Source organism: Trichomonas vaginalis, chromosome V (assembly GCF_026262505.1).
Source record: "Trichomonas vaginalis G3 chromosome V, whole genome shotgun sequence".
Taxonomy (NCBI): domain Eukaryota; phylum Parabasalia; order Trichomonadida; family Trichomonadidae; genus Trichomonas; species Trichomonas vaginalis.
Genome location: NC_067207.1, coordinates 8,971,093 through 8,983,134, shown reverse-complemented (window position 1 = coordinate 8,983,134; position 12,042 = coordinate 8,971,093). Strand labels below are relative to the sequence as shown.

Sequence of the window (12,042 nt, the reverse complement as noted above, 5' to 3'; positions counted from 1 at the left end):
ATAAAAATTTCAAATAGCAATCGACTATAATGATCAAATTAATTTACACATCAAAAAATTTTCTTGAAAGCTCCACCTCGACCATCAATTGAAACTTTTATCATGTAGTATTTCGTTTTGGATCATGCCGAATTTTCAAACTGAGACTTTGGATGAATTGGATTTTTAGAAAATATTATAGTGCTTCATTCATATTCATATGTGATTCGCAAGCCTATTTGAATCATTATTTTAATTGCATTGTTACTTTTGCATAACTAAATGTAATTTTCAAGAAGAGTGTGTGCATTATAATAACTCATGCTTTATTGGGTTAATTAAGTATAATTTTACTGGATTTTACCTATAATTACATAAATTCATTCTTTGAATACGCTTCCATCAAGGGGTTAATCAGAGTTCCTTAAATTGGAGCTTTTTTTGAGTAACTCTTAATTCAATACCATTTAGTTAGCAATATCTGCATAGTTGAATTAGTATTTCATGAAGTATAAGAGAGAATAAATTTGTCAAAAATGATTAAGAGGAGACACTGGACAGGCATGCAACGAAATGAAAAACAATAACAGTGACTCAATAAAAAAAGAAGGATGCTCAACATAATATCGGAGATATCTCTCTAACATGTAAAAAAATGAACGATATTAGAAATATCTGATTTCTGAATAAAACAAATATGATTTTTGTTAATAAGCTCATAGACTTGCTATAATATGAATCCGAATTTTCAAAATGAATTGCTGAGGCAAAATTAATATTTCCAGCTGAACTTGTAGTCCAATTCCAATTCTTTGAAACAGAATATAGCATTCTTTAATAAGGAATAATTCAATGTTCAATGATTCCAATAGAACCATAGCTCAAATAGTAATAAATTAATTAATAAGGAAGAAGGAAGCAAATAAGCAAAGAATTTGCTTTAAATTGATGAAAATTGTAAAAATGCAGAAAATTATGTTTAAATAGCCTGAATGGCATTTAAAGTGAGTAATATAATGCAAGCCAAATTAAAACATATAAATGAAACTGAGAATTAGTTCAACGAACAGAATCGTAATAAAAAACCTGAATTAAAATGGATAAATTATATGGATTCATATATTACCCATATAATACATTAAGATTTAAAGGGTAATGATCTGTTAATTTAATTAATAATAGTAGATATCCGTATAATAGGGTCTATATGGGTAGATAACTAATTTTTCTTGGTGCATTATAATTTCCATATCAAGTTTACCAAAACACTAGCTTCCTGGTTTCTCAGGATTCAGTGGCAGTCAATATGAAACAATAACGCTAAAAATAGATTGCCAAAAAAAGTTATATTTTACGCATTCTAGAATTCACTTCTATAGACAATTCCAATTTTAATTTAAAAAGACCATCAAATAAAGGACGATAAAACACATAAAAAAATATTTGTAATTTTGAATGGTTTACAAGAGACCCATTTATCATTTTTCAAAAACTAAAATTCGTAATCTGTTCCATAACCATAACTAGATCGGAATTCTTATCAATTTATGCTGCATAAATTTTTTTATTTATAAAAAAGTGAGGTCGTTTAATTTGTAACCTCACTTGTCGATATGAACTGCTATTTCATCAACGCAGCCCATAAAGAATACCTTTTGACAATCGCTGACAAGAGCTGCGCTGAGCGCGATGGCCAGCTTGTTATCTGGAAGTTCGAAAGAGGTCTTCACAACCAATTCATCCTCTTCAAGGAGCGTATGGTCAACGCCCTTTCTGGCTGCCTCCTTGAGCCAGAGAACCCAGATCTTGGCTCAATCGTCATCCAGGACCACGTTTCAAAGCGCCAGGAGAGATGGTTCTACTACCCAGATCAGACAATCCGTAACTCCAAGGGCCTTTGCCTCGATGTCCAGGGTGCTCGTTTCGAGGACGGCACACCAGTCATCCTTTGGGAAGTTAATGGCAAGGAAGAGCAGAAGTGGATCCCAGCTACAGTCTTCGTCCAGAAGGTCAAGAAGGGCAAGAAGCACCACCACAAGCATCACTCCAAGAAGGAACCAAAGCCAGAGGAGAAGAAGGAGGAACAACCAGCTGAGGAAAAGAAGGACTCCTCTGATGATGAAAAGAAGAAGAAGGGATTCTTCGAGAAGGTTGCTGACAAGATCTCTGATGCTCTCTCATCATCCTCATCTTCTGATGAGAAGGAAGGAGATGCACCAGCTGAAGGCGGCGAGAATCCAGAAGGCAAGAAGCGCAAGCACCGCAAGCACCACTCCCACTCTAAGGATGGCGAGCACAAGCACCGCAAGCATCACTCCCACTCTAAGGATGGTGAGGAAAAGCCACAACAGTAAATACTGAGTAAAACATTAACAATTTGAAATCCCATTTAAAAAAAGCAAATACCATTTTCTTTAATACATTTAAACTGTCATTATTATATTTTACGTCTATGAAAAAGTATGGCCAAAACTAGTATTTTCTGATTGCAAATAAAGTACAAAATCTAATTCCAAGCTCGTACAGTCAAGCTTTTGAACATTCAAAATTGAATAATTTTCAGATTGGACAACCTGCACCAATTAGTATATCGAAGCTGATATTTAGAAATCAATGCGTTTGAACCTAAATGAATTCATGGTTTTCATTTAATCGGATTTGCCTTACCTATCTTTTATGAATTAATGCTTAACGGAAAAGATATAGTTATCTCGGTCATATAATTATGCATCTCGTGAATACAATCACGTACAATACATTAATATAGCACAATTACAGTTATCTAACACAAAACTTCAAATGAATTAAATAGCTTCGTAAAATATTTTATTTGAATCAAGGAAAATATTAGTTCTTTTTTTTAAGGGTGCACACGAGAGGATCATGTAAACTTCAGAATTTAGAACCTTATTTTTAGGCATTATCTTGGCTACCTATTTAGGCTCGAAAAGCAAAAAATATCAAAAAATACAACTTGACTCCATTATGACCCTTTCATGGAGGTAGTTTTTATCCGCTAGTATTTTCCCTTTGAATCTCTTTACAATTCGAAATCAAATTCAAAACTCAGTAGAAGAAAGGAAGAATCAACTTACTACCGTTGTAATACGAATAAATACATATATTTAATTATTTTTATTTACATAATAATTGTTTGAAGCTCATATTCCATCAAATTTTTAAATAAAAACATTAAAATGTTGAAAATGTTCATATATTTTAATAGGGTTTTGGCACTTTATTGAGGAATTACTACATACATAGTCGAACTGAACTTGATATTTTGAAATTTAAATTATTTATCAAAATTAAAATTTAACTTGAAATTTATAATTATTTAGTCATATTTTGCATAATTCTAAGTAGATTTTGTAAAAAATCAAGAAAGAAAAATTTTAACGTGCTTTATTTTTTCTTTTTTATAATAATACATATTATTATATAATTAACATATTCATAATGTTTCACCCTTTCAAAAATATAATCCTCCTCCTCTCAAATAAACGTACATACGGGTGGCCTCTTTTTTCAAAAAATTAAAATTTGAAATTTTGGGCTCAAATATTAGAGATTTTTTCAACCTTCAACGATATATGTTGTCTATATCAGACCTCCTTTCTTTTTGATACTTAACATTGTTCCTAAATCTTAGCCGTTAAGGCTGTTCTGAAAATATTTTTTTTTCGAAAAAATTCGAAAAAAATTCTTAAAATTCAAAAATTCCTTAATTCCTGAGGATTTTGGAAAAAAGTTTTTACATGAACATGTGTATATTATATGAAGTATATTGATAAGGTAAAAATCAAATTTTATTGCATATTCATCGAGAAAATAAACTAACGAATCCCTCAAAATTGAGAGGGTAATCCTCCTCCTCTCAAATAAACGTACATACGGGTGCACCCTTAAAACATAAATTGTTTAATCGATATTTAGCGAATTTAAAACTTTTTTTCGATCACTCTATTTTTTTTTAACAAATTTACTTTGAATAGCCGAGTTTCTTCATCGCTTTCTTTATGTGTTTCTTCTTGACTTCCTTTCCTTCTCCAGCAATCTTTTGAGCCTCAATGAACGCGTCTTGTGGAACGTTCAAGTACTCTACATCTGAAGAATCTTGTGGGGGCATTCCCATTGGACCCATTGGAGGCATCTGTGGATAAGGGATGTAGATTGGCTGCATCATGACCATGATTGGCTGGTTGAATGGAGAGATTGGCATCTGGATCTGTGGCATTCCCTGAGGTAGCTGTTGTGGCTGTGCTTGTGGCATTCCCATCATGTTGAATGGCAGTTGTGGGTAAGGCATCTGCATTGGTGGGTACATGTATGGCATCTGTGGCATCTGCTGTGGGAATGGAGGAGGAACTGGCTGATCTCTGTGATGGCGGTGGCGGTGAACTCTTTCTCCTTCCTTCTTTGGCTCGACAGATTGTTTGGATGGAACCTTCTTTGGCTCTTCCTTCTTCTGCTTTTCTTCAGCCTTCTTTGGCTCTTCTTTCTTCTGTTCTTCTTCTTCCTTCTTTGGTTCTACGCCGCCTTTCATGTTAAGACTTCTAAGATCTGGCTTTCCTTTACTACCAAATCCCTTTAATCCACCAGCTAAAGTACCTGCTGGCTTGTTTCCAAGAGGTAATCCACTGCCTAATAGTGGCTTTGTAGCGAGGGCTGGTTTTTCAGCTGGAGCAGCGTTTGTTGTCTTTGTGGCTGATGGTGGTTCGAACTTTCCCCAATTAGCACCGGAAGCACGCTTTAAGTCTTCTGGCTTGATATCTCCACCGAGTGTGAATCCGTTTGATGGACGGAATCCACCCTTTTCGGCTGGCTTAGTTTCAGCTGGTTTGTTCTCTGCTTGTTTAGCTGCAACAACAGGTTTGTTTTCTGCTGGTTTAGTTTCAGCTGACTTTAAATCGACTGCTGCCTTACCCCAACCCGCAGCTGAAAATGTTGAAGTTGGTTTTGGAGCACCAAATGCAGTTGTTCCTGCCTTTGAACCGAATGCGCCTGAGTTTGGCTTTGCAGCACCAGAACCAAAAGTGATTGGCTTTGAAGCAGTATTTGGAGATGGATTTGCTGCAACTGGGTGAGGAGCGGAACTGATTGGAGACTTGTTTGCATTTGCAATTGGCTTCTGAGGAACAAAGGATGAATCTGGTGGAGGTGGGACTTCCTTGAGTTCCTTTCCTGGTCCAGAAGGAGCTGCTGCTTTGGCTGGTTCTTCCTTCTTCTCTTGGACTTCTGGTTTGATGAACTGGCTCTGTACTCTGACTGGAAGTCCGGCGTGTCCTGTCTCTTCCTTCTTGGCTAAAGGTGCTGGAGTGCCAAACTTATTTGCATCGGGAGCCTTGGATGTGAATGAAGAAAGTGGAGGAGCTCCTGATGTGTTTGTCTCTTTCTTTGGTTTACCTGGAGTTGCAAACTTAGAAGCATCTGGTGCCTTTGATGTGAATGCACTCAATGGAGGAGCAGCTGCTTTGGCTAATGAAGCTCCTGGAGTTGCAAACTTAGAAGCATCAGGAGCTTTGGAAGTGAATGAACCCATTGGAGGAGCTGCAGCTTTGGATGTTGTTCCTGGAGTTGCGAATTTGGATGCATCTGGTGCCTTTGATGTGAATGCGCTCATTGGAGGAGCAGCTGCCTTAGCTGGAACTTCTTCCTTCTTTTGTTCAGTTGGTTGTTCTGTTTTAATCTTCATAAATGGATTGTGAGCAACACCTACGTTCTTTCCAAATGGATTAGCAAATGGAGATGGCTTCTTCTCTTCTTTGTTTTCTTCCTTCTTTTCAACAGGTTCTGATGGCTTGGCTTCTTCCTTCTTTTCTTCGTTACTTCCTAACTTCTTTGCGCCAAATGGATTTGCTCCTGCTGAAGCACCAAATGGACTTGTTTTAGCAGTACTGAATGGAGATGTACCAGCACCGAATGGCTTTGATGTACTAGCACTGAAAACTAGTTTAGCACCAGCACCAAATGGAGATGGTTTGGCTTCTGGTTTCTTTTCTTCTTTGTTTTCTTCCTTCTTTTCAACAGGTTCTGATGGCTTGGATTCTTCCTTCTTTTCTTCGTTACTTCCTGGCTTCTTTGCGCCAAATGGAGAGCCAGTTGCAGAGCCACCAAATGGAGATGCTTGTTTAGGACCGCCAAATGGAGATGTAGTTGCGGATGCACCGCCAAATGGAGATTTACTTGGAGAGCCAAATGGAGATCCACCGAATTTACCTGGTGATCCACCAGATTTAAATGGAGAGGTTTGTGTAGTTGGAGCAGCGTCTTTCTTTTCTTCAGCTGGAGCTTGCTCTGCTTTTTCATCTTTCTTTTCTCCGGATAATTTTGCACCAAATGGGGAAGATGTTTTTGCTGCGAATGGGTTTGATGAAGCTCCGGGTGCTTTTGCAAATGGGTTTGAGCCTAATTGCTTTCCACCAAAACCAGTTGATGTAGAACCTCCAAAAGGATTTGAGCCTGCTTGTTTTCCAAATGGATTTGATCCTGCTGGCTTTGGACCAAATGCAGATGATCCGAATGGTTTTGCAGTTGAAGCACCAAAAGGTGATGCAGATTTGCCACCAAGTGGTGATGCTTTTTGGTTTTGTGGTTGTAATGTTCCTGGCTTTAATTCTGTAACTTCTGCTTTAAATGGAACTTCTGGAGACTTTGGGTTTCCGTCAGCATCGACCTCTGCAGTATTCTGATTAGGCAATTGGTCGCCTGAATTAGGTGTTGTTGGCTTAGATGGGTCGCCTTCAGAGGACATATTGAATGGCAGTTTTTAAATTTTCAGAACAGCACGATTTTTTTTTGATGAAAATTTAGTCAAAAATATTATTGAATTTTAATATGTTGTCTATACCAGCATAAGCATTATGTTTCATTGAAGTCAATAACAAAATTTTTCCATGAAATTGTTTTTTGAGAGGATGGTAAACACTTCCAAATTTAGGAAATCATAGAGGGAAATGTAACAAAATCTTTATAAATGGCAAGCTAGCTAACAGGATTTAGCTTTCATTCTCAGATATTTAACTTAACATTGGTCGGTCATACAACGACGTCATGCTGTAAGCTATCCAATAAAAAGTGGCTTATGTCATGACGTCAGACCCTCAAAAATACATATCTTTAATCGATTTTTTTTTTAAAAAAATTACGATTTTTATAAATTAATCTTGTATTATCTTCAAGTGCATATTGCTGCACCATTATTCGATAATTCCATGAAGCATGTAAAAAATTAATTAAGATAGAATGATAATAAACACACTATTATTTACAACACAACGACAAATAACATAATTTATATCTAATAATCAATAACAAAATTTAATATAATCTTTGGACTTAATCTTCAAGCTGGAAAATAATAATATTGAGTACTTACTGATGAATGATATACATAAAAGTACCAGATAATGACTTTTCTGAAAAAAGTATCGTTTTTGGTGAAATTTTTCTTCTAATTCCGCTGAAAGATTATTGTAGACGGTTATAAAGATTTTCTCCTTAAGAAGTTTTAATTACCGACGCCTTCGCATTATTGAAAATGTGTCGATAATCTCTATTCGGATTCATAATCTTTACATCCGTATTTAAACACAATAAAAATAATAACTATAGTTAAAATAAGAGAGATTGCGCCAACTATATTGACAATGACTAGTAATGACAAGGGTTTTTGCGGTGGTTTAGCTCCTGATTTGACAGAAAGCATGATAAAGTTTTTCATTTCAAGTTCTCTGCTTGCTGAAATTTGTTCGTATGATACCATATTAATAATATCACCATAAATAATATTTTCGAATTTCATGTTGCTGCCAAGCTCTGGGAAAACTGTTCCTTTTCCATCAAAGCCGTACCATGCAATGGAGTAGTCTTCTGTTGCCTTACCAGTAAACTTAGTCTTAAAAACATTGTTGCTTCCGATCACTCGCCAAAGGGGATGTCTTTTTGGATCAGATAGATCAAATTCTTCTGTGAGATAGTTAGTGTCTGCATATATTAAGAATGAGATCGGTCCATTAGCGATGATCTTGTTGTGTCTACCATAAACAGAGGCTTGACAGAGTGAATCAGACTTAACTTCAATTGTTGAATTAATTGCGACGATGTTGTAGTTCAAACGATCTTCATCACAAATAATTGTTGCCTCAGTGTTCTTATAGTACTTCTTGATCTCTGCTAGACGAGAATTGATGTAATACATTCCATCATAAACATTTTCACGCTTTTGAGTCTCGTTTTCATTAGTTAATTCGGATATATTTGGTGTTGGAGGAACTTCTGCTGTAACAGAAGGAGTTTCATGCGCCGTCAAAAACGGAGTTTGATGCGCAGTCAAAAATGGAGTTTCATATGCTGTCAAAAATGGAGTTTCATGTCCTGTGGAAAATGGAGTTTCCTGTGCTGTCAAAAATGGAGTTTGATGAGCTGTAGAAAATGGAGTTTCGTGTGCTGTGGAAAATGGAGTCTCATCTTCTTCCGAAATTGGAGTTTCCTGTGCTGTCAAAAATGGAGTTTGATGAGCTGTCAAAAATGGAGTTTGATGAGCTGTCAAAAATGGAGTTTGATGAGCTGTAGAAAATGGGGTTTCGTGTGCTGTCAAAAATGGAGTTTGATGAGCTGTAGAAAATGGAGTTTCGTGTGCTGTGGAAGATAGAGTTTCATATGCGGTGGGAAATGGAGTTTTAATGGGTGTCTGAGGTTTTGGAGCAGCACTGGAATGCTTATAATATTGAGCATCTTCAATTGATACAAAAGGATGAAAAACAACATTATTGTAATTAAGTATTGTAATTGTTTCACCTTGACTTACAGTTGGTCTGGAAATCGTTTCATCCGGAGCAACACCTCGAATATCTGTTAAAATATTATGACCTGGCTTTCCAATTCCTTCATTAAAATATCCAACGGCAGGACTAGATGCAGTGAAGTAAGCAACAGGCAACACATCTGGATAATTATTATCAAAGTAAGTATATACTTGACAGGGAGACTGGGTTTCGAAAAATACATTTCCATATAGATGTGCTTGCATTAAAGTTGCTAAATAATCTTGTTGCGTAGCAATAAATGTAACGTAAACAAAGTGTGGTAATCCAAGAGCTGTTACATAAAGTCTGAGAGAACCTCCCTCAAACTTCACAAGGACTTTTTGAGCCGTGATAGTGGTAAAATCACATGAATACGATGAATAATATGATGGAATTTCAATTGTTTTATCATAATTCTTGTCTTTCACTAAATTAAAGTCTGTGTAGAAATCAGTACCTGAATCTTGGTCTGCTGACACTCGCGAAATAAGACAAAATAAAAACATTTGAGAATTTAACTTTCAATTCAATTTTTTGAGATATAAGTCAAAGAAATTAATATTGCGTTTTATATTTGCTGATTAAAAATATGTATTTTATCAAAACGTCACTTTTATGGTTAAATTTGATAAATGAAAAGAGTAATTAAAGTAAAATCAACAAATTTTGCAGTTGCAGATGAAGAAGGATCAATAATAACTTCATATCGCAATAATGTCCAAATATTAGATGTTGAATCTTCGGTGAAACAAAATTACGATCTAAATACTCAAATTTCTTTTGTTGGAGAGGGTCCACTACCTACAATAGGATTCAATGGATCAATTATTATTGTTCAACCCAATGGCAAGCTCATTCAATACTTCTTCCCAGTAGGACTTGAATCAATCTCACCTTCTGCTGTCTCGTTTAACGCTTTCAATACTCATATGGCAGTTGCTGCTGGAAATGTAGCTTTGGTATATGATTTATCTAAACCATTAGAAAAAGCATTAATAGCTGCCCTCGAAGGTCATGAAGCAAACATAGTCAAATGCGCATTCATGACATATGATAGCTACGAACATCTTCTCATTACATGTAGTGAAGATAATCGCTTCTATGTTTGGGATTTAAATCGTAGATGCCATTGCTACGAGTCACCATTCGAATCAAGCAATTTAATTAAAGGAATTGTTACATTCAAGACAAATCAGTACTTTGCGCTTGCTTTTGAAGATGGATTCGTTAGGTTATACGATGCTTCCCCGATTTTGAACTCAAAACCTTCAGTTAAATTCATAAAAACAATTAATATGACACGAGTAGAACTTACAGATGTTGAAGAAGAGGAAGAAGAGACAATAGTTATTTCTAAAAATAAACCATCAAAATCCATCATTCCTAAGGACGAACCAATCACTGCGGGGCTATCTCCATCGATCATAAATACAGGATTTTGCAGTAATGGATCAAGAGAGTTCATGTTAGTGGCTACAGCAAATTCTGTTATTTCATTCAACATAAATACACTCGAAAAATCAGTAGTTCATACTTTCGATGATGCTGTTGATACTGTCTCATTCTGCGATATGATTGTTGCTAGCAGATCCGCATTAACAAAAGATATTACAGTTAAACGCCTTTCTCTCGGAATTTTACCAGAACTTGGTACAGATCTATTTCCAACAGAAGATCCTCCAGAGGAATCACCTCTTAATGCTGAAATTCAGCCAAAAACAAAGCAATCAACTCCGATTGCAACTCTTCACAAGAAAATTAAAAGCAGTGGCTACGCGGCCAAGCCACAGGCTCCACCAAACAGACTTGCCAAGAAGCCAGCTGCCAAAAAACCAGTCAAAAAAGATGAAGCTCCAAAAGAGCCAAAAATCTGCAAAGCTCCAACTTCTGTTAAATCTACAAGCCAGCCTCATGATACTCCAATCCTTACAGCTGCTGTTTCTCCTGATGGAAAAAGATTAATCACGTCTGACCAAAGCGGAACAGTAGTATTTGTAAAAATGAAAGGAACATCATTCCCAGCGTATCTCGGACATCACCAACAGGTCACCGGCCTCAGCTGGTCAACTGATAAAAATTTCGCATCTTGCTCTATTGACAAAACCATTAAATTATGGGACATCGACCGTCCAGATAGTCTCTTGACCATAGATACTATCAAGACTGATGGAAAAGGAGCGAAATTCCCCGAAGAACTGACAGGATGCAGTTTTCTATGGCAGGACAAGTTCATTGTGTCCTCCTGCGGCCAGAATCTCCACTTATTCGGCTATAAACTTCCGAATATCTCATCAAAAGATATCCAAAATATGCATCAAACAGGAACATATAAATGTATTTCGACTGTTAACACAGGTTCATCGAAAATAGTATCATTGGCCGCTTCAAATGTTCCTAAATCGCCTGTTGTCTGCTATGCGACCACCGCAAAAACCGTTGCTGCTGTTGATTTCTACACATGCCAGAAAACTGTTGAAATCGACACTCAACATGAGCGTCCTATCCATACAGTTGTAGCGAATTATGGCGGAATGTTCACTCCAAGGCTTCCTGATACTCCTTCTTTCGTTTTGTCCGCTGCTTTCGATGAAACTTGCAGATTATGGGATCTAAGATCTGCAAGATGCGAAAGAACAATCATTTGCGGATCAAGGACAACAAAGATAGGCGTTTCTATTAGCCCTGACTCTAGATTCATCGCAATCGGAACAGAAAGACTTGGAGTTGAAATTTGGGATATCGGAATGGGAACATGCGTCCAGAAAATAAAAGATGACTTCAGAGGAACTGCTGTTACATATCTCCAATGGAATCCAGCAAATGGAAGACTCATCTCTGCAACAGAGAATGGATTTGTTAAGATTTTGCAATAACTTATCTTATTTTTTTGTATTTAATAAATATAACATTTATAAATTCAATTATGTTTGATTTTATTTATCCAGATAACGTGAAATATCAAATTGGCAAACATCTTCCGAATTGAAAAGAAAAGTAATAGATAATTCATTTGTTTCTAAGATATTGAGCTAAATATGTCAGGGCCTATTCAAACGTTGATATTCGCTTAAACTGAATTTTGACTCTTTTTCTTTTCCAACAAAAATTTTCAAAATTTTAATTAATTTTTAAAAGTAAAATCAGATTAAAATACTTCATTTTTGTTTGAAAAATTTTCGGCCAATCATCATTCAATTTAACATTTCTCACAAAAATTGAAAATGGCTGTTTTTTCAGATCAATTGAATCATTTGCA

General features: G+C 36.1%; 4 protein-coding genes across 4 annotated transcripts, besides 1 other annotated feature; 2 read left to right on the top strand and 2 right to left on the bottom strand.

Moving 5' to 3' along the window:
- Positions 1-1,565: 1,565 nt before the first annotated feature.
- Positions 1,566-2,408, top strand: TVAGG3_0303490 (beta/gamma crystallin family; the record flags this gene model as incomplete). Its single annotated transcript, XM_001581064.2, has 1 exon — positions 1,593-2,333. The coding sequence occupies one exon, from the start codon at positions 1,593-1,595 to the stop codon at positions 2,331-2,333; it is 741 nt and encodes a 246-aa protein (XP_001581114.1).
- Positions 2,409-2,843: 435 nt separating this feature from the next.
- Positions 2,844-3,884: a mobile genetic element.
- A 77-nt stretch (positions 3,885-3,961) lies between these two features.
- TVAGG3_0303470 (uncharacterized protein) lies at positions 3,962-6,733 on the bottom strand (the record flags this gene model as incomplete). The annotated part of the gene is made up of 1 exon (XM_001581063.2): positions 3,962-6,733. One exon carries the CDS (start codon positions 6,731-6,733, stop codon positions 3,962-3,964), a length of 2,772 nt encoding a protein of 923 aa, XP_001581113.1.
- A 406-nt stretch (positions 6,734-7,139) lies between these two features.
- Positions 7,140-9,292, bottom strand: TVAGG3_0303460 (bifunctional inhibitor/lipid-transfer protein/seed storage 2s albumin superfamily protein family; the record flags this gene model as incomplete). The annotated part of the gene is made up of 1 exon (XM_001581062.1): positions 7,535-9,292. One exon carries the CDS (start codon positions 9,290-9,292, stop codon positions 7,535-7,537), a length of 1,758 nt encoding a protein of 585 aa, XP_001581112.1.
- A 105-nt stretch (positions 9,293-9,397) lies between these two features.
- TVAGG3_0303450 (WD repeat-containing protein 27 family) lies at positions 9,398-11,659 on the top strand (the record flags this gene model as incomplete). The annotated part of the gene is made up of 1 exon (XM_001581061.1): positions 9,419-11,659. The coding sequence occupies one exon, from the start codon at positions 9,419-9,421 to the stop codon at positions 11,657-11,659; it is 2,241 nt and encodes a 746-aa protein (XP_001581111.1).
- Positions 11,660-12,042: the final 383 nt, after the last annotated feature.